Genomic DNA, 25560 nt, shown 5'->3' on the forward strand with positions numbered 1-25560 from the left:
GTCATATATACGTAGTGATGGATGTCATATATACGTAGTGATGGATGTCATATATATGTAGTGATGGATGTCATATATCCGTAGTGATGGATGTCATATATACGTAGTGATGGATGTCATATATACGTAGTGATGGATGTCATATATACGTAGCGATGGATGTCATATATACGCAGTGATGGATGTCATATATACGTAGTGATGGATGTCATATATATGTAGTGATGGATGTCATATATACGTAGTGATGGATGTCATATATATGTAGTGATGGATGTCATATACACGTAGTGATGGATGTCATATATATGTAGTGATGGATGTCATATATACGTAGTGATGGATGTCATATATACGTAGTGATGGGTGTCATATATATGTAGTGATGGATGTCATATATACGTAGTGATGGATGTCATATATACGTAGTGATGGATGTCATATATACGTAGTGATGGATGTCATATATATGTAGTGATGGATGTCATATATCCGTAGTGATGGATGTCATATATATGTAGTGATGGATGTCATATATCCGTAGTGATGGATGTAATAGACGTAGTGATAGATCAAATATAGTAGTGATAGATGTAATATCCTTAGTGATGGATGTCATATATATGCAGTGATGGATGTCATATATACGTAGTGATGGGTGTCATATATATGTAGTGATGGATGTCATATATCCGTAGTGATGGGTGTAATAGACGTAGTGATAGATCAAATATAGTAGTGATAGATGTCATATATATGTAGTGATAGATGTCATATATACGTAGTGACGGATTTCATATATACGTAGTGATGGATGTCATATATATGTAGTGATGGATGTCATATATATGTAGTGATGGATGTCATATATACGTAGTGATGGATGTCATATATATGTAGTGATGGATGTCATATATCCGTAGTGATGGATGTCATATATACGTAGTGATGGATGTCATATATACGTAGTGATGGATGTCATATATATGTAGTGATGGATGTCATATATACGTAGTGATGGATGTCATATATACGTAGTGATGGATGTCATATATACGTAGCGATGGATGTCATATATACGCAGTGATGGATGTCATATATACGTAGTGATGGATGTCATATATATGTAGTGATGGATGTCATATACACGTAGTGATGGATGTCATATATATGTAGTGATGGATGTCATATATACGTAGTGATGGATGTCATATATACGTAGTGATGGATGTCATATATACGTAGTGATGGATGTCATATATCCGTAGTGATGGATGTCATATATATGTAGTGATGGATGTCATATATCCGTAGTGATGGATGTAATAGACGTAGTGATAGATCAAATATAGTAGTGATAGATGTAATATCCGTAGTGATGGATGTCATATATATGTAGTGATGGATGTCATATATATGTAGTGATGGATGTAATAGACGTAGTGATAGATCAAATATAGTAGTGATAGATGTAATATCCGTAGTGATGGATGTCATATATAGTAGTGATGGATGTCATATATCCGTAGTGATAGATGTAATATCCGTAGTGATGGATGTAATAGACGTAGTGATGGATGTCATATATATGTAGTGATGGATGTCATATATATGTAGTGATGGATGTCATATATACGTAGTGATGGATGTCATATATACGTAGTGATGGATGTCATATATATGTAGTGATGGATGTCATATATACGTAGCGATGGATGTCATATATACGTAGTGATGGATGTCATATATACGTAGCGATGGATGTCATATATACGTAGTGATGGATGTCATATATACGTAGTGATGGATGTCATATATATGTAGTGATGGATGTCATACATACGTAGCGATGGATGTCATATATACGTAGTGATGGATGTCATATATATGTAGTGATGGATGTCATATATACGTAGTGATGGATGTCATATATATGTAGTGATGGATGTCATATATCCGTAGTGATGGATGTAATAGAGGTAGTGATAGATCAAATATACGTAGCATAGCGAAAAAATGAATAAACTACTATCTTAATAACATGAAAATCTTTTAAGCAAGTGCCTTACGGTCTAAATATACGGGTTCACTCAGTTTTTTAGAGACCTTTGGGAGAATGAGAAACTTCTGAATATAGTGGAACAACTACTAGGACCAGAAGTTGCCGCCAATCCGATTTGGAATCTGCGTCCCAAATGTCCAGGACATGCAGAGACTCTTGTTCCATGGCACCAAGGTATCTCAAATATACACTTGTTTGGCTAGATTGCTAAGTACACTCTGGTCTACGGATTGGCGATTTCTGTTTGCCTGGCGTCAGCATTTTAGCTACGTTAAAACTAGTTTATTAACTTCCATTCCCTGCAACAGCATAAATTTAGAAATGTATGTGCCTCAGGAAAAATAATAAACCACTCTTACAAAAAACTAGGTCACTATGACGTATATTTCAAGTTTTTATGTTTTCCGCTATGTTTTGTTTCTCATAAACCATGCTTTGTCATTTCTTCATGCTGTCGTTAGCAGATTCCTGTTACTAAGTCATGTATGTTTTCAGATGAAGGGTGCATACAAAAGTTTTTTAGTAACATAAACTTTATACATCTCGTTCATATATCCTTGCGAAATTGCAGACAAAGAAACAGCCTGAATGGCTCTAAATAAAGAAATGCCATTCCAGAAAACCTTTGTTAATTGCATCATCTTCTTTATATCTGTATACTTTTTTCTGTTTCACCTGATTAATTACGACATTATGATAGATGATTCCTTTTGCCTTTTTATATCTTTAAATGATCTTTTCATGGTAGTACACGAGTACATGATTCAAGTAAATTCTCTTTGGGCAGAAACGATTTTTTTTCCGTATAATGTGTTAAATTCAGTAATTTGTTTCTATGTAACTCAAACTATGTGTTCATGTAATACTATGTGTATCGAAACAGGAATGAACTGTTTGTCTGCCTGTCTGTCTCTCTCTGATATGTTTGATTCTTTCAGATTCGGCATACTTTGACCTGGATTCCTACCAGACTCTCATTGTCACTGCCTGGATCCCATTTAGAGACTCAACAAAGGAGAACGGTTGCATGGAGGTACAGCCACATATTAGTTTTCTTTGCTTTTAATTTTAATTTTAATAAATATGTTCCACTAATTAATTGTTCCTTTTCTTATGGTATATTTGCATGAAGTTTATTCCTGTTTGCTTCGGAATATTCACCTCCCATTAGGACTTAAGTCATATTAAAATTAGTCCTCGTTTTTTTATATATTCCGTTTACCCCATTCTCTGTAGCATCTCTAGGAAAGAAAAAAAAAACCGCCAAAATCGTCATGTTTCCTTCGGTTTAAATTGTTTTGTTTCTTGCAACTCATCTGTTGGAACACATTTTATATTTTTTCAATCCTTTCCAATTTTGTAAATTTCCTTTTTCCTTTCTTCGATGTTTTAACTACTTCCTTCTCAGTGCTTCTCAACAATTTATTTTTCATTACTTAAAATCAATGTACCTAGATTCAGTTGTAATGCCTCTTAGAAAGTTAAGTAGTTGTCACTATGTGACAGTTACCAGTCAGGTCCCAAAATTACAATAAATAATGTTGTCATTGTGTGACAGTTACCAGTCAGGTACCAAAACTACAATAAATAATGTTGTCATTGTGTGGCAGTTACCAGTCAGGTCCCAGAATTACAATAAATAATGTTGTCATTGTGTGGCAGTTACCAGTCAGGTCCCAGAATTACAATAAATAATGTTATCATTGTTTGGCACACACCAGTCAGGTCCCAGAATTACAATAAATAGTGTTATCATTGTGTGGCAGTTACCAGTTAGGTCCCAAAATTTCAATAAATATTGTTATCATTGTCTGGCACACACTAATCAATAAGTAATGTTATCATTGTTTGGCACACACCAGTCAGGTCCCAGAATTACAATAAATAGTGTTATCATTGTCTGGCACACACCAGTCAATAAATAATGTTATCATTGTCTGGCATACACCAGTCAGGTCCCAGAATTACAATAAATAGTGTTATCATTGTCTGGCACACACTAGTCAATAAATAATGTTATCATTGTCTGGCACACACCAGTCAATAAATAATGTTATCATTGTCTGGCACACACCAGTCAATAAATAATGTTATCATTGTCTGGCACACACCAGTCAATAAATAATGTTATCATTGTCTGGCATACACCAGTCAATAAATAATGTTATCATTGTCTGGCACACACCAGTCAGGTCCCAGAATTACAATAAATAATGTTATCATTGTCTAGCACACACCAGTCAATAAATAATGTTATCATCGTTTGGCACACACTAGTCAATAAATAATGTTATCATTGTTTGGCACACACTAGTCAATAAATAATGTTATCATTGTCTGGCACACACCAGTCAGGTCCCAGAATTACAACCAAGAGTTGAATTCAAACCGAGACTTGATGCATGATTCTGTCTTACTGGCTAAAGTCAAATAACGAATCTATCAAATGATTTCAGTCTATCATAGACCGCTCCGGTGGCCTAGTGGTTAGAGCGTCCGCCTCGGATGCGGGAGGTCGTGGGTTCGATCCCCGGCCGAGTCATACCAGAGACTTTAAAAATGGTACTAACAGCTGCCTCGCTTGGCGTTCAGCATTAAGAGGTAAGTGTTAGGACTGGTCGGCCTGGTGTCAGGATAATGTGACTGGGTGGGACATCATGCTACATGTCTGCGGCATGATGCCCCAGTGCTAGACATCACTATAAACTGCCACATTGCAGACATCGTAGCGATATGACTGAAAAATTGTTAAAGCTACGTTAAAAATCAAAATCACATCACATCACTTCAGTCTATCACAGTAAGTATTGTAGGATATCATCCCTCACAAGTAAACATAATAACTTAAATGTATTAAAGCAACTGTCAACTACAGACAGCATGAAAAAAGAAATAATTGTATTGATGCGTTTTAATTAAATGTAAAATACGTTTTAGATGGCCGAAGGTGGCCACTGGAAAGGTCTGGTGGGAGTCCATAAATGCTGTGACAACTTCTACCTCATGCTGGACGAGGAAGAACTCCAGACTAGATTTGGTACGTGTCAAGATTTGTATTTTAAATGTCTGCTTTCTTGCAGATTGCTCCGCACAATCTCTGTTACGTAAGGTACCTCTGCTTGCTGGCAATCCACTATACGATTCGTATATTATCCTTACGCCGACAATCTTAATGGGCACATACGTAATATGTTAGAATCCAACAAAACAATTGCCCCACACTCGACTTCTTTAATGTGTTTATTTTGATGACTAAAAAAGTCATCCTGATATATCTATTAATGGATCAAAATTTGAATATCTTTAAGGTTTTTGTTTTAAAAATGCATTAAGGGTATAAGGCGTTGTAACTAACGTTTCTTTCTCAGATAAATATAAATGGATTATTATTTCTGAATTTTCAAAAGTACAATGACCAAGTGATACTTAATTAGGTGCTTTACTTACCAAATGTCTTTTTTCAAAGTTTTATCAGTACATCTAATTTGATATTGCTTTTTCTTGCATCTTTTTGTTCCGTTTTGCATGAGGAAGAGTTTATCTAATGCTGTGAGAACTTGTACCCTGACCATTTTTGTTTAATTTAGCTTTCAAACCAAGCATCAACATAAACAAGAGAATGAGTTGTCCTTTTTCATCCGTAATCGCCCTCGCTATTTTAAAACTGCGAATACAGCTGCGTACGACTTTGGCTATTTAGTTACAAAATTGTGTTATGTATATCTGTATTGTATATATTTGTCCTTGATTGTAGGATGTACATTAAGACAGTGGTCATTTGTAAACAGGATGTTTACATGGCTAACTTTTGTCCATGATTGTAGGTTGTGAATAACATGCTGACAAGTGTTTGCGTTTCGAATATTCTACCAACAAACTTGTTTACAATTTTATTGGAATTTTCCTTCTGAATGAATCACAAGGTCAAGTGAAAATATTTATAAATAGGGACCTAATAAACAAATAATTAATTCCTATCTTAGATCAGTCTTTGGAACCCATTCGTTATCAGAGTTTAAAGGAGTTTTACAGCTGTCTTCAGACATCCATCGAGAGGAATTATTTATTTAAATTATTCATTGGTATTCCTAAGTACTCATTGTCTTTGGATATACACCACTTAGGGACTATTGTGAACTGATTCAAAGACATTCTGGATTGCATCATTGTAGTACATCAAGACATTCAAGACTTTGAATTTCATTCATAACATTCTATATTTTTGGACTTGGGATTTAATTCACAATACTGTAAGTGTCTCTTAAATTTACACTTTGTAACTTCGAGAAATAAATTGCTTGTTGATTTTATTTAAATCGTTTGTTTCAGTTCTTTATTTTCTTTAATTTAATAACTAAAGTCATAACCAATGCCTTGCCACAAAATTAAACTTTGACCCGGACTCGGCGATCTTAGATAATACGCTTTACATTAAGTCTTATAGATTATTAAGAACGGGGGCCCCGGGTGGCCGTGTGGTTTTAAGCGCACGCCTTAACCGATCGCTGCCATCTCATCACATGAGTTCGAGTCTCGGGTTTCGCCAGTGTTGGCATGTGAGAAAGCTTCCCAGTAGCTTCCCGTAGGTCGGTGGTTTTAGTCGCTGTTTTCCATGGTTATTCCTCCACAAGTTATACTGGCCACCATGTATAGCTTAAAAATGACGTTAAACATACAAAAACTTTATAAGAACAATATAATTTTGTATCAAGAAAGTGGTAGGGCAATGGGCGAATTTTATATACTTTGTCTCCAGAATGGTTGGTAAAAGTTGTTATTCCTGAATCTGAATTAATTTTTATCAGATCGATATGTATCAGAGCTACATATAAAATATCGCATTTTGAAAATGAAAAGGTCGAATTGGCATAAAGAATTCTCAAAAGCAAAGGCAGTCTCGAAATACACGAACTACTTCTATTCAATAATTTATTTTTATCATTGGTAGTTTTATCCTGCTTGAATGGTAATGTCACCTAGTTTTTGCACTTTCTCAGTACATTAATAACGCAAAACATGCAAAATGAAATCTTAAGTAGTGAAATTTGTTAGACTATGAGTTTCTTTCATGAAGACCGAAAACAAAAGACTGTGTCTTGCTGTCTTTTCCAGAGAAAGGAACGTTCGATCAAGTCACCTTTTCCTTGTGCAGATATTCAAAGCTGAATTTATGTGGCATATTTAATTTCAAACACACTAGTGTCAAAACAAAGACGCTAACATTATTTTTCGTATAACATTTTACACCATTCGAATCAACACAGAATATATGCTCTCCTTTCATGCAAGGTGTATATGAAGAAGAGGGTGAATGTCTTTTTGTATTAGAATTATTTTTAAAAAGATGAAGTTCATCGTTTTTATATTGCTTTTTGTCATTTATGCCTTCTTGTTAATAAATTGTATTGTTGCACTGTGTCTCTGTAGACCTGAAACCCGAGAATTACAAGCTGTGTCCAGTGCCGTATGGTGGAGTTTTGTTCTTCAACAATGTCATACCCCACAGAAGGTATTACTGTTACTTTTTAATATGAGTTTTGCTGGCTGGGACTGGTTGATAATGAAAGTAAGAGTTTAGTAAGAAGAATATTTTTAGAGCTCATATCAGTTGTAAGAGCGACACTGTTTTAATGATGGAATTTCGTTCCTTTTACAGATTTGAGATTGGAAAACTCTTTGCTGAAAATAGCACCTGACATTGTGGTTCAGAATTGAAAGCACATGTTTCAAATACACGCAGATCCGGAAAATGTCGAGGCTCATGTGGTTTTCTCTACAAATAAGGTGTCATTAAGGATATCTCAATACTAATAAACAGACGTTTCATCATGAGCGTTCAGAAATTCAAAGTTACTGAATTGTTAATATCATGTCGTTTGCCTAGGTTTAATATGGAAAATAAATTGGTATAGTGAGTATTTAAACAACATAATACCCAACACAACGTATTACTGTTACTTTTTAACAGCATCATACCCTACACAACGTATTACTTACTGATGCTTTCTAACAATGTCATACGCCACATGAGTTATTACTGTTGCTTCTTTTAACAATGTCATACTCAACACGAGGTATTACTGTTGCTTTTCAACAACGTCATACCAAACACGAGGTATTACTGTTGCTTTTCAACAACGTCATACCAAACACGAGGTACTACTGTTGCTTTTCAACAAAGTCATACCAAACACGAGGTATTACTGTTGCTTTTCAACAAAGTCATACAAAACACGAGATATTAATGCTGTTTTTGTAGCAACATCATACCCAACACGAGGTATTAGTGTGGCTTTTTAAGAACGTTATGCCCCACACGAAGTATTACTGTTGCTTTCTAGCAATGTCATACCCCACATGAAGTATTACTGTTCTTTTTAACAACGTCATACCCTACACGAGATATTAATGTTGTTTTTTAACGTCATATCCTACAGACGGCAATACTATTGCTTTTTAACAATGTAATAATAATAATAATGAGGACTTTGTATAGCGCCTAATCTTTAGAAGCTCTAAGCGCTTTACAACATTAGACAACACCTATAATATAAAAAACATATAATGATATGATTACAAAAACAAACACCATGAAATAATCATAAAAAAAAAAAAACAATGCCAAGAATATGTAAGGTAGGAAACATTATTAGGTCTTTAAGTTTGTTCTTGCAGTCGAAATAAGTGAGTTTTGAGAGCACTCTTGAATTGGATCATTGTGTCTTTGTGTCTAAGTTCAGTGGGCAATTCATTCCACGCTGCTGGGTCCTGGTATGCAAAATAACGCTGTCCATATGACTTTGTTCTCATAGTGGGAATAATGAGTATACGATTGTCAGAAGAGGAGCGTAAGTATCTTGCTGGTGTGTACACACGGGTGAGGTCGGATAGGTATGTTGGACTAGAGTCCGACAGTGAAATGTAGCACAGAGAACAAATTTTGTGTTTGATTTTGGATTGAATGGATAGCCAGTGTAGGGTACAGAGCAGTGTGGAGGTGTGCTCTGATCGTGATACTGTAAGTATGATCCGAGCAGCTGTGTTTTGAATTTTTTGAAGTTTCTGGAGCAGATATTGAGATGAACTAGACAGAATTGAGTTACAATAGTCCAGTCTTGAAAGTACTAATGAACACACACAAGTGTTTTAGTGGCATCAACTGAAAGATATTTGCGAATGGAGCTGATGCGTTTCAGCTCAAGATATGCAACCTTGCATATGTTCATGACATGTTGGTGCAATGTGAGAGTACTGTCCAGAGTAACACCTATGTTTTATACTGATTGTGTGAATTTAATGTTGGTGTTGCTGATATTTATTGTTTGAGGTAAAGGATGTGAATGAGAAAGTCTTTGTGTTGTGATCAGAATGGCCTCAGTTTTATCATCATTCATCTGCAGCTTGTTACATGTCATCCATGATTTCACATCAGAAATGCACCTCTCTACACCTTGGATGGTAGCATTAACTTCAGTTAGATGGCTAGATTTGTATATTTGGGTGTCATCAGCGTACAATTGGTGAGACACTGGATGATGGTCTATGACACTTGAAAGCGACTGAGCGTACAGAATGAAGAGAACAGGTCTTTTTTTGGTATAATACCCTATACTAGGCATTACTGTTGATTTTTAACAATGTCATACCCCACACGAAGTATTACTATTCTTTTTAAGAACGTCATACCCTACACGAGGTATTAATGTTGCTTTGTAACAATGTCATACCCAACACAAGGCATTACTGTTGCTTTAAAGCAACGTCATACCCTACAAAAAGAATTAGTATTGTTGAAAGACAAAGAAGGCCTGTATTTACTAACCAAGAGTCTTCATAAAAACACAATTGCAATGTTTGGCAGAAAAATGAGAACGGTTAGATAATTAATCGTGACAGCATGTTCTACCCTTAAAAATATAAAAAGGACAACATTAAGTTACTCACATTTTCCAGAGAATGAAAGTGTTGTATTATAACTTTCAAAGTGTAAATATATCCTCGAAGTCCAGTGTCCACTTTTTATACTCACAAATATTATGCATTAAATAGTGCCAAACTCAAAGTCTTTTTGTAACTCCAGTTCATATTATTTAGAATTCTAGTTGAAGAACTTACGTCATGGTTCCATAATCTATTCCACTTGTCCCAGACCCCATATGCTTAGATAGTAACCGACATTTTAAAAGCTGATTACTGTCTAGCTTTAATTGGTGAAATTTGCCCATATTCAGTTTTGATATATAAAAAAATATCAACAATTTGCAATCATTATGAAACAAATGATTGGTTTTCTTTTTAATTCTAACAGTTCAGTTTGGGAAGACATTAGAAATTGTGATCATTAAATATTATACAGTCGAATCCTCATAAGCCTTCATTTTTATCAGCTTTGTATAATTTAACAGTAATATTTAAATTTTGGTTCTTCGTAATGACCACCAACATATATATCTGGATTTATTCCATGATTTTCTATTATAGTAGTACTTCGTTTTAATATGTAATTACAATCAGAGGAACAAAGTGTAGTATCTCGTATTTTTGTTTCTAAGTGTCAGTTACTTAATAGAAGTTTGTTGGATTTTAGAACAGTGGAGTAATTTATTGTAATGGTGAAATATTTTTTATGTGTCATGTGCGACATTTAGTCCTGGAGGTGGGGAGAAATGTTGCTGAATTATGAAGTTAATGTCTTATTGTAGGTTGAATTCGGTTTGTAGGATTAACTCAACGTTGTTGCGGTACTCATTGGTCATGTACTGTCATGAAAAATAGGTTTTCATACAGGCCTGAGAATTGTTTCCATGACTTTGTATTGTTTTCTGAGATTACAAAATAAATTCGGATATGGGGAGTCAGAAAAGTATAATACGTGCAACATGAGTTTATACTGGCCCGTTTATTTTCTTTCTTTTCTATCGACCAACACAATTCTAGTTTTGAATTAATTGTACACGTCTTCACTTTTAATATTTTCCAATGTAATGACTGCTATAAGAAAAAATCTCAGTACTGATAACAATTCCATTCAGCGACATAACTGGGCTGTACGAAGATTTTTAATGGATTCTGGTACAAAAATGGCTGCCAGTTTGGGTAACTTCCGACAGCAGGGTTGTCCCAGCCAGTGGAGAGACCAGCAACACATAGCGTACGCGTTCAAGCTCTAACAAACTCATATAGTTTTTCTCGCAGACTACTGGGGTGTAGTTCTACCATGACTAGCTTATTATTTTGCAAATAGATTGTGTAACTGATTTTTATTCAGGTATATTTTGCTTATTACTCAAATGTTAGCCAATGGATATGATTATCACTGAAAAACGCTGGTACTGGATTATTTTCAATCAAGTAGAGTCAATTCAATTCTTTTGACTGATCTATGCATTCGACAGAAAGTTCAATCTCTTTTCTGTTAGTGCTTAGCTGTGAATATTCTTAAACAGTCTATGCTGAAAGAACGATTTCATCATGAAATCACCCATCTGTCCAGTGACTAATGAAATCCTTTATGAACTGATGCGTGCTGACCGTTCACCAGTAAATTGAGGCTTATGCGTTTGTTCTCCATTTCGACCAGTAATGCCAGAAAAATAATAAGCAGTGGTGGAAAACATATTGTTGGTCTAGGCTAAATCAACAAATGGCATGCAGCATGCTTTACAGAAAAGAATGTTTCTTTGAAATACAAATGGAATCAAATCTTTGGCTATTTTTTACTGGTTTACTTCTGTTCTAAACACACACACACACACACACACACACACACTTATTCTACTATTCCAATCTCATTTCTGGATTTCAAGCATTTCCTACCATGCCTTTCAATGTACGCTTTTTTTCTTCTTTTATATGAAACACGTTTACCCCTTTTTACTCGTTTTAGTATTCCGAATACGTCGGACCATGTGCGCTGGAGCATCGATCTAAGATGGCAGTCTCCAGAAAGACCTTGGGGGTTCTACGGCTTGAAGCCAGGGACACTAATGAGATCGGCAAAGGACCCGGTGACCAAAGTTGACTGGGCCGCATATGATCAGGTTGACAGATATCACGCACAGAAGAAGTATGAACTTCAAAGAAAGGTCTGAATTGCAAATCAACTATTCCGCCTTTTGATGAGTGTGGTCCTGAGTGCTTTCAACCAACACTTTACACATTCAGATGGCACATGTATCCAATCAATTTTTTGTTTCCCTGTTTCATAGTATGTGCTCTGAACAAATACTTTTGATATAGAGAGCTAGTCGAGAAATTCAGTTGTACACTGACGACATCTAGTGACAGACACGAATGAATGTTGAGTTCCTTTTCATATTATATGCTGATACTTCTACTTAAGAGAGAAAAACAAGACTGCTTTCAGAAGAATGGCGAAAGGAACTGTGAACGTTATGGTCATTAAATGACAACCTTTAACATCTTAGGTGGCGCTCACCAGATAATATGTACTTTTGAGAGAGTGACGTATGTAAGGTGAAGTAGTTCGCACTTAAAACATGCACAGTGGAGAGAATGTTTGCATACCTCTATGCTACATTAATGTAATGTGGATGATATTTCTTTTGGATATTGTACTTTTGGAAATTTTACATGATTTAAGCACACTGCTAACTAAAATGACTGCTCCCTTGTGTTAAAAAATCAGTCTGAATTAGTCTAAAGTACACTATACATAGCAGCTATTAAAATAGGGAAAATGAATTTTGCCAGACTAGACAACACCAGCTTCTGAAAATGCAATGAATGAATTACCAAATATATAAAATGTAAAAAAAGTTATCGGCTCTTTTTTACACAATTTACCTCTGAAGTTCAGGAAGTGAAAATGACCAAGTAGAGCTAGCACTTTTTTGAAAGATGCACATTTGAAGTAAGGCCAAGCTGTATACTCTATAACCCATATTACACCCATCAGTCATACACCAAAATAAAGGGAATTAAAGGTTCTTTGCATTATACCTAAGATATACAAGGTCTTTTTTAAATAGCCAGTATAACCAGTGAGGAAAGCCAGGGATATTCTTTTTCTTTAAAATCCTAATATGCAAAATGCGAAACTGTAGAGCGCCACCTTATATTAACTACTAACGATGACTCGCATATTTGTGTTTGACTGAGACTTTGGTGTTTGCGCCTGACCGAGACTTATGTGTTTGCGTTTGATCGCGTGTTTGCATTTGGCCGATTTTCCTATGTGTGGGAAATTGTTACATTATTTATATATTACTGTTTACTTCCAGCTTCATGGAAACGAACAATAATATCCAAATAATAAAAGACAGAGGACATTCAGTCTAATGTTTATGTAAGATATCTGTTAATATCATTTCATTAAGTTTTGTGTTTATTTTCTTAATTATAGAGACAACTGACTCATAAAGAGCAAAATGTCTTTTCCATGGTCTTCCACTTGTGTCATCGTAACAAATATAAAAATGAGAGGTTATGTGAAATACATTATTGACAATTTAAATAAGGGTTTACAAAATATGGCATATATTCGTTATCTTAAAGACGTGTATTTCTAAATGGCAAACCGTTATGATGCTTCCCCTCTCCCGGCGAACGAGTCTAAGTCATTGTACCCTAACAGAGTATTAATGCACAACAATTTTATAACCTTTCATTATTATTATTATTATTATTATTATTATTCCTCGGATGCCGGAGGTCGTGGGTTCGATTCCCGGCCGAATCATCCCAAAGACATACACAATGGTACTAACAGCTGCCTCGCTTGACGCAGAGCATTAAGGGGGGTTAGTGTTACGACTGGTCGGCCTGGTGTCAGGATAATGTGACTGGGTGGAACATCATGCTACATGTCTGCGGTATGATGCCCCAGTGCTAGACATCACTATAAACTGCCACACTGCAGACATCATAGCGATATGAATGAAAAATTGTTAAAACTACGTTACAAATCCAAAACACACATACATTATTATTATTATTATTATTATTATTATTATTATTATTTTACAATGACCCAGGGTAAAGACGAGGAATTGGACGAGTTCGACACATCACTGACCGGACCTCATATGGACAAGTGGGAAATTGTCAGGCACAGTCCTCATACCGACCAGTTCTTGAGAGACCAAAACCCCAAACAGACATGGGATAATACAGACCCATAAAGCGGCTAACAAAAGAAATATACACTTATAAAGTGCTTAAGACACTACTATCAGTAAAAATGTACTTTTTAACCCCTTTTAAATATATGTCATGTCTAGCTTGTATATATTACAGACATATAAAATGCAATACTGTATACAATAAATAAAAAGGGAATATACAGCCAAACTATATATTGATTTTAACCTAATCTTCACACAGAAATAGTTCATTCCAACAAAGGGAAGTTTGGAGTTAATAGTTCTTCATTTACCTTTAGAACTGTACGAAATTATTGATTTAATGAATGTTTTAGATTCCAAATTTGCAAACAGAAGAGTGCATGTCCTGATAGTTCATTGAATTTATCAAATACTACTTATAATCGCAATAATCATTGTCATCATCATCGACCAAAGTATCGGAGATGGTGAAGTAAAAGTAATATATAACCACATCCCAATTATTTAGTTGTTAATTTTCTTCACAGTGTATTTTCATTATTTGCAATTCATAAATGTGAATAAATGTCACTCTTCTGTCTTATTACCAATGGCACTTTTTGTCTTATTACCAATGGCACTTTTTTGTCTTATTACCAATGGCACTTTTTTGTCTTATTACCAATGGCACTTTTTTGTCTTATTACCAATGGCACTTTTCTTTCTTATTACCAATGGCACTTTTTGTCTTATTACCAATGGCACTTTTCTTTCTTATTACCAATGACACTTTTTTGTCTTATTACCAATGGCACTTTTCTGTCTTATTACCAATGGCACTTTTCTGTCTTATTACCAATGACACTTTTCTGTCTTATTACCAATGACACTTTTTTGTCTTATTACCAATGGCACTTTTCTGTCTTATTACCAATGGCACTTTTCTGTCTTATTACCAATGACACTTTTCTGTCTTATTACCAATGGCACTTTTCTGTCTTATTACCAATGGCACTTTTCTGTCTTATTACCAATGACATTTTTTTGTCTTATTACCAATGGCACTTTTCTGTCTTATTACCAATGCCACTTTTCTGTCTTATTACCAATGCCACTTTATTGTTTCATTACATTTTCATACTGATACACTGAAAAGAAATTTTCAGTTTTGATCAGTTTTTACAGCAAATGTAAATTTAGCATTGTTATCATGTATTGTGGTAAAGGAGAGTAATGACGGAGACAGGATGAAATTCAGACACGAAAATGTATCCTATGTGCTTAGTGAATTATTACAGCGACATATGGTTAACTTGAAACTATACCAGAGCTGTGGACACCTGGAAACAATAACTGCTACGAGAAACTTTGCACATTTCAATCCTAAAACGCAAATGAGACAAAATTTACAAAATAAAGTTTAATTCTAACATGTGTCACGTGCAAATATTAGTACACTGCTGACGGAATGGAAACTTACAAAGAACGTTGTATTCCTAGTGTGCTAGACAGTCTGCCTGTTTTCGTAGTGTGCTGGAAAGTCACATTTGGAAGTCTTCTTGTTTTCTTATGTGCTATACAGTCTGCCTGTTTTCGTAGTGTGCTAGAAAGTTACATTTGGAAGTCTTCTTGTTTTTTTATGTGTTATACAGTCGATTCTAGAAGTCTGCCTGTTTTCCTGTGCACTATACAGTCACTCCAGGATGTCTGCCTATTGTACTAGTGTGTTAGACAGTCAAATCTCAACTCTACAATTCGACGCAAGTCTGTCCAGAAGCCTATAGTTTTTTATACCTAGTGTTTGCTTATACTGTCTTTGCTGGTTGCCAGTTCCTTATTGGTCATGATTATTTTACATTTTATTTAGTTTAGGGCTTCTTTTATTCTCAGGAGACTGAAATGTTCTTGTGTAATATAACGCATTGACATTTTCATTGAGAAAAAGTTGCATTTTTTTACACTGGCTAACAACTAAGAAGTGGCAGCTTGTCGATTTTCTGAACATTATTTCATTCTGCAACTAATGTGATCATCCTGCTCACATCAGCTACGTCAAGTTTGTTTTAATCTTCAAACTTTTGTCGATTTTATTACTAATCCATTCCTAACATTATTGTGCTCTGAATATTTAATTTGCATTGTTTGTTAGTTTCTTTTAAAAATTTTTAAATTGCATTATATGCTATTGATAATGTAAATTGTATGTTGGATTTGATCTTGTCCAAAATCAAGTTAATTTTCTACTTGACCTGAATCATTGATTTTTTTAAAAAAAAGAAAATATTCTGTAAACAACTAATACATAGTTTTGCCTGAGTCAAGAGCATTGTGTTTAACACATTTGATATGTTAATTATAACTAAGATTTTATTTTGTAAACACTAGGATCCTTCTAGAACGCTATTTTCCATTAGGTAATAGTTTTGTTATTGAAAATGCTGATTGTGACCTGAGGTAAGGTAAAGGACTATATAATCTTGCTTTCTAGAAATTATTAATTCGTGTTTTAGGTCCTGAGCACAATCGATTGTATTATTGATGTGTCCAGTGGTTTATCTGAGTTGGAATTTTATTTATTCAAATTATTTATACACTCGAAAAACAACGTGTTCATCAAAAATAACATTCTTAGAAATATAGACTAGAATTTTTAGTGAAATTTCAAATAAGGATATATTCTTAGAATAATGCGCCAGGAAGATGTACATTAAAGAATTTGGAGCCCCCATATAGTTTAAGCCGATACACTAAACACAGATAACAACTCGAGACTCAAAACACACAAAATGTTATAAAAATGAAAAGAGCCCATTTATGACACATATTCAACACAATGTCCCCAATAAACTTTACACAGTATTTGAAATAGTGGGTCCAACACCCTTTCCCACATGAACTCATTATTCGAATATCCACAATCTATTTGTGAGAGGGTCGGTCCATCTGCTCTGCATACTCATCTGTATCCCAGATCTCGTCTTTCTTCTCTTCCACTTCCACCCTTCGCCCCACTTCTATTTCCTTGCTCGCACTTGTGCTGGCAGCCTAAAAGCTTCCTATACGAATAAAACAATGGACATAACCTCTTGCACCCCTGCTTTACCTTCAGGTGATCGACCATTTTCAATCATATATTTTCCGTCAGATTAATGGATGACCAACCTTACAAGGTCCTATGTACAACCACAACTCTTTTCCATAATTTGTACAGCTTTGCAAAGATAACTACGGTTTCTGTAAATATGGTAGAACACGGCGTCTAAATGATGGGATATTTATATAAGTATTCTACAACAAAGTTAAAGAGGTAAGTATTCATACCGCATGCGTCATCCAAATTATGAAGATATACCTAATTTGATCATGATCTTGATTAGCACGACTATAAATCTGCGCTTATGTCATTCAAATAAATAAGAATTCACATCTTAATCAATGCAAATATAATTACAGGTAGTAATCTGCTTAACTCAACTATAAAATTCGGCCAGGATACCATCTTACCTTTTGAAGCTCGTCAGTTCCAAAGTTCAAGTTCTTTAGCAAGTCATTACAATCCCCATGGATTACTCACACAGTAGTAATATAGGACACTTGAGCCTGCGGGACACTTTGGTCTCAAATGAGAATTGACATGGGAGAGACACTTGCACCTCAAACGAGAAATTAACATAACTCTTTGAGGTGTTTATGGGGTCAAAAGGTGACAGTGTTACAAGTGGCTGTCCTCGGTTGGTCCGTGACTTAGTAACAGTGTTTGAGTTGACCTCAATATGCGCAACTCTGTGTTAGTATGGGAAATTCTATATTAAATGTGTCCATGCCAGGGAATCTATGGCCTTAAAATGTTGATGGGTCAAATGGATTTATAGGGCAGAAGGGTTTATGGGGTAGAAACGTTTATGGGGTGGATTGGTTTGTGGGACGGAAGGGTTTATTGGGTCAAAGGAAAAGGCTAGTTGTAACAGATTAAGTTTTGAGTCGAAAACAAACAAAACCTCCCTCACACAATCCACACTGCATGTGTGTAGTCAGCTCAAGTCAACCATTAGAAGAACGTAGGGCGGGCTTTAAATCAAACTACACCTATTTTTTTCTTAGCACAATCTGAAGACTAGTGTCCTTTCTCCTGTTAATGACAACTGGTATCTCGACCTCTCTCTTTTATCCTGTGTTTCTCAGGCATTTAGGATAATGTGTTTTGGGTTTGGATGGTATAGGTGGTGTTTTGCATAGTATTTTAGGAGATTTCATCTCCTTCTTTTAAACTTTACACTAACACAAGGCGTTTTGGATAGTGTGTATGGGGGTATCACTGGTCAACAGTGAAATCATTACTGACTTGAAAAGGCCCTAATCTGTAGTATTTTGGTGTGCCGAACACGAATATAACCGTGAAAAATTTGTATTGGCTCTCGTTTTGAAGATATTCATATACCTCATTTTCTATGTTTCACTGTGTAAATTTCTCCAGTAGGACTGCAGCAACATCCGGAATAATGATGTAACATTGCATAATACCATCATGCTCACATCATCCACAGTTGATTGCATCATTTTCTGATGCAATGCAATACTAATGCCATGCGGCTGCTGAAGTAAGTTGACGTCAGCAGTGTACTATACATGTGTAGGCCTATTATACTAATGCCAGGCGGCTGCTGAAGCTGACGTAAGCAGTGTACTATATAAAGCCCAATCAGATAGGTTCAGCATTTAAAATATTTTAGACGTTGTGCGAGACAGTTCAAGCTACTGTTACATAAAACTTATTATTTTATCCATTTACGTACAATAAAGAACAGTAATGCCTCGAAAGTGTGTTAATACCGCGGACAATTTTTGCTATATTTGTGGGGAAGTGACATTTGCCAACCAGAAGAAAAGTATCAATTCTCAAGTGAAGAAGGCATATCATCTTTACTTCGGATGCAAGGTTGGTGACCAAGACAAGCCTTGGGCTCCGCATATATGCTGTGCTACATGTACAACACAGCTTTCACAGTGGTTGAATTGCAAAAGGTCATCAATGCCGTTTGCAGTCCCAATGGTGTGGAGAGAGCCAAGCAACCACCTAAATGACTGTTACTTCTGCTTGGTTCCTCCTCTTTCCGGCGGAATAACGAAGCGAAAGAAGTCGAGAATAGTCTACCCAAACATTCCGTCTGCATTGAGACCAGTTCCACATGGTGAGGGACTTCCTATTCCAGAACCTCCAGCAGAATATTCTCTTGATTCATCTGACGAAGACAAAGGTGAGTCGACCTGTTCTTCTCCTGGTCCATCAGCATGCAGTGATCCAGATTTTCACTGTGGTGCATCATCAACCCCACACAGAATAACACAGGAAGAACTAAATGACCTGATTCGTGATTTGGACTTATCAAAGAACAAGGCAGAATTGCTAGGATCAAGACTCCAACAATGGAATCTTCTAGAAGAAGATGTCACAATTACTGCATATCGAAAGCGCCACCAGCAATTGGAGCCTTTCTTCAGAAAGGAAAGTAATCTGATATTCTGTTCCGATATTGAGGGCCTCATGAATGCTTTAAAAATCACTCATGACCCACAAGAATGGAGACTATTTGTGGACTCTTCGAAACTGAGTCTCAAGGCTGTGCTTTTGCACAATGGAAACATTCTTCCATCTATTCCAGTAGCGTATGCTGTCCACATGAAAGAGACATACGATAACTTAAGGCAGCTACTGAATTCCATTGAGTATAACAAGTACAGCTGGCACCTCTGTGGTGATTTGAAGGTAGTTGCCCTTTTAATGGGACTGCAGCAAGGATATACAAAATACATGTGTTTCTTATGCGAGTGGGATAGCCGAGCAAGGGAAATGCACTACATGAGGAAAGAATGGACTCACAGGCAGAATGTAGCCATTGGAGAGAAGAATATCCAACACCCAGCTCTGGTTGAGGCTCAGAAAATCTTGCTACCACCCCTTCACATCAAACTAGGTTTGATGAAGAACTTCGTGAAAGCCATTGACCGGACTTTGCCAGCATTCCGATACCTGCATGAAAAATTCCCTCGACTCAGCGAAGCAAAGATTAAAGAGGGAGTTTTTGTGGGTCCTCAGATTCGAGAGCTTTTCAAAGATGACCGGTTCAACAACTTGCTGGAAGGTGACGCGAAACAAGCATGGGATGCTTTTCGCCTAGTTTCTACAAACTTCCTCGGAAATGTTAGGGCAGAAAACTATAAGGAACTAGTAGAAGACATGTTGATGAAGTATAAGAAACTTGGCTGCAATATGTCTCTAAAGATTCACTTCCTTCATTCCCATTTGGATTTCTTTCCTAGCAACTGTGGTATTGTTAGTGATGAACACGGCGAACGTTTTCATCAAGATATCGCAACAATGGAACAAAGATACCAGGGAAAATGGTCCATTACAATGCTGGCTGACTACTGCTGGACACTCCTCAGAGATGCTCCCGAACAGCTGTACAAGAGACAGGCGAAGAAATCTAAGATGTAGTCAATGACTTGATTTTTTATAGGTAGGCTATTACAGTTGACCTTTTACTATTGGAATGCATTTCGTTATGTAAACATTAATTTCTTGCAGATTACAAAAAAACTAGAGCCAATTTTGCAATTTGACTGTCATATTCGTGTTCAGCACATAAAAATTGATAAGAATTGACTAATTTTATTTCAGTAACATGACTTTTGTAAAAATTTGTTGTCCAGTGTATTTGATAGTACAGGTGATGTGATGGATAGTATGTTTGCGCAATTTTATCTTCTTTATTCGCACACTACCGTACCTTCTGACAGTTGGTTCGGGATTTTGGACCCTACACAAGGCGTTTGGGATAGTGTGTATAGTGTATTGGATGGCATACGTGATGTGATTACAATATGTTTATGCAATTTGATCTCCTTTTATACAGTATCCCTATATTCTGATTGTCGGTGTGGGATTTTTGGCACTACACAAATCATATTTGATTGTGTGTATGGTGTATTGGATAGTATAATTGGTGTGTTGGATAGTATATTTGTGCGATTTCATCTTCTTAATTTACACAATACCCGTATCGTCTGATAGTTAGCGTGAGACTTTAGGCAATACACAAAACGTTTGGAATAGAGTGTTTGAGGTACTGGATGGTATAGGTGGTGTAATGGATTGTATGTTTGCACGAGTTCATTTTCTTCACTTATATCACACCAGTTAAAGTTGATAGTTGGTACGGGACTTTAGGCACGACACAAGGCATTTTGTATTGTGTGTATCATGTGTTGGATGGTATAGTTGATGTGGTAGATAGTATGTGATATTTCTTTTCCTTCATTTAAACTCTATGCTAATCCATTAGTGACTTTGAACACATATTAAACGTGTATAAAAAGTATAAAATGTCTTATATCGTATATGCAAGTATAAAGATATAACATCTGTGCTACAAAGTTTACTGGCTTTATTCAAACAACAACTGTCACACCCCTATCTCTAATCCTGTCTGCGATAATGACTTCCTCTATTTCACATTTTCTAAAGTTGAAATGTCTACGAGACAATAGTAAGTTATATGACTTTTGTTTTGAAACTTGCAGAGACTCTCCAATTTACATGTGTCAAGAGAAGAAGAAAAAACTCTATCCTGTCTTTGCCATTTTCCAAAAACATGCACACTTGAAGCTGTACCATAAATCTTCACGTAGTTCAGACCCCCAAAGTCACTAGTTTGAAACACCTCCGCGTAATAGTGTATCTCCTCTCTCTCTCTCTCTCTGTCTATTTGAGTGTGTGTATGTCAAAATGTCTAGGTGAGAAGTATTCGTTGTCCGCTTCTAAACGCGAACCATTGATGTGACAGTTAAGTATTTAGTGAGACAAGAACAATGGTACAGTACGCATTAGATGATTGCAAATTCACACTCTAGAACTGTCTGCCCTGCAATGGTAAAAGACTAGAGCCTAGGTATTATTTTGCCATACTTCCTATGCACAAAACAATGCGTCACTCGTTTTGAGCAATGTCCCTGGCAACGAATATTTTCTTATCGCGTTCGCTTCGAATGTACTTCAGTGCCTCTTCACACAGTGACAAAATCAGGCGTGTTTGACTGAAGTCGTTTTTCAAGAAAATAAAACTAACGCACAAACATTCGTACCATTAGTGACCCATGGAAATGTATCAGTTTTATTGTCACAGAATGTTTGGATGTTCTATTTAGTAAGACTTTTACATCGACGTTTTGAACAGAAGGGTTTTAGTCGACCATGTCTTCATTTCACTCTTGTGATATTTTACCGAAGAAGTGGATATTTCCTTTTGATGTAATTTTCTAAGCTGAATTGTGTTTTTGAAATTTCTTAAGGAAAATATACCATAATAAACGTAAGTGTAGTGATATTTTTAAAAGTAGGAATAACATATTTCTTCTTTCTTTCTCTATTTGTCTCTCTGTCTGCCTCTGTCCGTCGTGATGTCCATTATCTGTTTCACAATTTTAAAAGTAGGAGTAAAATACTCTCTCCGTCGTAATGTCGATTCCCTGTCTCAAATACTCAAAAACACATCCATTAGATTCTAATAAAATAACTTCGATTACAATTATAATGGTATCCGTTCCCGTTTTAACAAAACTCTGCAAAAGACCGCGATCACTTGTCATAAGTTAGTTACGTTTGTTTTGCAATTTGTTCAAACACTTGTAACTTTAAAAAATGGTAGAACGATTTTCTTCTACAGGTAAATATAAATCTTGAGTTGAATTGTGCATGTCAGGTCGTTTATTTTGGTTGTTGTTGTTGTTGTTGTTCTAGGGTTTAACGCCATTTTTCAGCACAAGATAGGCCATATATGGCGGCCAGTATAACTGGTGGAGGAAGAACCCTGGAAAACCCAGGAAAGAACCACCGACCCACGAGAAGCTACTGGCAGGCTTTCCCACGTACCCACGCTAGCCGAGCCTTGGACTCGAACATACGCAGACAGAGGTGAGATGGCAGTGATCCGGAACGGTGAGCGCTTTAGACCACTCGGCCACTCGGGGCCCCCGTTTATTTTGGTACTTTGTGTGTCAAGGAAAAAATTCTTACAGCACAATTAAAACAGGTCCTCAGCTTTACGGTATACGAATAATTTTAGTATAACTGACACTAATCCGCATTGTAGAGCCAATACGTGCGCTTATGGGAGAAACAAATGCAGCAATATGTGACCTATTTCTTTTCTCAGTCGAGTTAAGAGTCAATTGCACAAGATTTTGTTTTGGTGCTGTTTTTTCGTCCATGGTTCTTATGGAAATGCATCATTGGTTGTACCCTATGGCGTGTGCTGCAAAACATGACATCTCTTAAATTTGGGACTGGGTATAAAGGAAATGTTACCACAGTCAGTCAGAAATAAATATAATACTACTCTTTTCTGAATTGACATATGTAAGCAATTGCTTGATATTTTACCTTTTTAGGCAAAGCGCTCTACCGTGGATTCATCCAGCTTAATATCTTCCATTATATTTCAAATTTCACACAAAATTTGCCGAATACTGTTTATCATATTTTACAACTCTGTTTGGTATCATATCGACAATAAAATCGTCTTCGACTCGTATTTCCTGTATCAGGTCTAGCATAATAAACTTTTCACCTCTGAGACAAACTAGATTCTATAAAAGTGCAACTGATGAAGGCTGGTTTTGGAAGAAAAGCAAGAGCATCAGAGCCGATAAGCCACAATGACGAACAAGCTTTATTTTCAGCCTGTGAAATGGGCTCCCGCACGCCAGTTGCTTTGCAATTCTCCCTGTTCTACTTTTTTGGAAAAATGTTTGGATTTAGAGGCGAGACGAGCACAGAAAATTAAAGTTTGGAGATTTATCAGTTTTCACAGATTCAACCGGTACCAAATATCTTCAATATGATGAGAGGGATAGCAAAACCTTTGACGGTACTGGGAAGGATGACTACAGATTAACAATACCTCGCATTTTTCTACTGGAACTACCCTGTTCATTTTTACCTGCAATATTTGAAACGAAGGCCCTTGGAAATGATGGATGCCGACAGCCTCTTTTATTTGACACCAAATCCAATGCAGAAACTGACAGAAACTTCCCAGATATGGTAATTATATTTCTAAAGATTCAATTAATGTCCTTATTAAAAATGAAAATATAAATGAAGAAAAAATATACGTAATTTTTTACCGACAATGAAAGGAATAAATGAAAATAAAATTATATTAAAGTAAACAAAAAATTTGGGAACAATCGAGAATAAATTGTGTACTCTGCAAAACCAAACAATTTTCACAATGAAATGCATCAACCAACCTTGCGAAATATAAGAAAACATATTTTTTAATGAACGTGTGCATTTAACAAATATATAAACATATATTTTACTGGACAAAATATTAAAAATTGCAGGTATTATCCGAGACCAATGGGGGTTAATCAACTGGGAACTCTGATGAAACGAGCCGCAGAATGGGCGGTAATCCAGGGGGAAAATTGCCAACCATTCAGTAAGGAAAACTACTGCAACAAAACTGTCGAAAGCTGGTGTGCCTCCAACAAAGATCATGCAAATGACTAGGCATAAAAATATGTCACCTATAACTGATAATAATAATGAGAATAAATCTACTTGCCTTCTTGTATCTTTAATCTCCTCAAAATGTACTTTGTGGGCTCTTTCTGCTAAGAATTAAGTTGTTTTCCAAATAATGATCCATATCGCGGAAATGTACTGTAATTGTGTAGGCCTATAATCAAGACTACATTTCTTAAATCAAAATCACGTTACAAAGTAGACTGTACTGCACTCCAAAACTACAAAAAAGTGTTGTTCTCTAAAAAAAACAATGCTGAGTCCAGCATCTTCTTGAGAATTTAGATTTAAAAACATTCATATTTTTCCAGCTTACGATTCTAAATTATCTATGGCAGAAAAGAAACTGTTGTGCAGCTTGTTGTCAACGCCAGTTCCTCAAGTCACATGTACCAGTACATCGTGCGGAAAACACACAAAAGGAGATAATCAGAATTTAGCTGGATTGACAGAACAACTCAATTCCTCCATTCCTGACCAACTTTGAACTTTGTTCAATGTCGCAGTCATTCATAATATGACTTTAAATTTTAATTTTAGATAGAGCAAAATGGGATGAAGTTAAAAGGTCGGTGGGCGGAGCTATGTGCGCATGAATACTGTTATTGTGTATTGAAGAATCTACGGTTGTGAATTTATTTTGGAAAAGCAAAAATATACACTGTTTCTTGCAATGTATTTTATTATTAAACCTTCTGTAGTTAAACAAATATGAACATATAATAAAAAGGTTATTGCATTTGTATTGGAAAATATAAACTCGTTTTGTCGGATGGATATACTGCACTCATGGATATACTTCACTTCCAAGGTCGTGCAGTATTTCCATTCGAAAAACTCGT

The 25560-nt window shown here is 35.9% G+C and overlaps 1 protein-coding gene across 2 annotated transcripts in view; it reads left to right on the plus strand.

Moving 5' to 3' along the window:
* LOC149808291 (phytanoyl-CoA dioxygenase domain-containing protein 1-like) overlaps positions 1-14734 on the plus strand; it is a 46217-nt gene extending 31483 nt beyond the window's left edge. For both annotated transcript variants that reach the window (XM_089975672.1, XM_089975679.1), the window contains exons 5-10: positions 2095-2236; positions 3001-3095; positions 5000-5099; positions 7490-7571; positions 11949-12147; positions 14059-14734. In XM_089975672.1, coding sequence (XP_089831798.1) covers positions 2095-2236; positions 3001-3095; positions 5000-5099; positions 7490-7571; positions 11949-12147; positions 14059-14205 — 765 coding nt within the window. In that variant the 3' untranslated portion in view covers positions 14206-14734. The remainder of the gene's footprint in view (positions 1-2094; positions 2237-3000; positions 3096-4999; positions 5100-7489; positions 7572-11948; positions 12148-14058) is intronic.
* The last annotated feature ends 10826 nt before the right edge of the window (positions 14735-25560 follow it).

Source organism: Sinohyriopsis cumingii, chromosome 1, assembly GCF_028554795.1.
Source record: "Sinohyriopsis cumingii isolate HCF-2022 chromosome 1, ASM2855479v2, whole genome shotgun sequence".
In the NCBI taxonomy this organism is placed as follows: Eukaryota; Metazoa; Mollusca; class Bivalvia; order Unionida; family Unionidae; genus Sinohyriopsis; species Sinohyriopsis cumingii.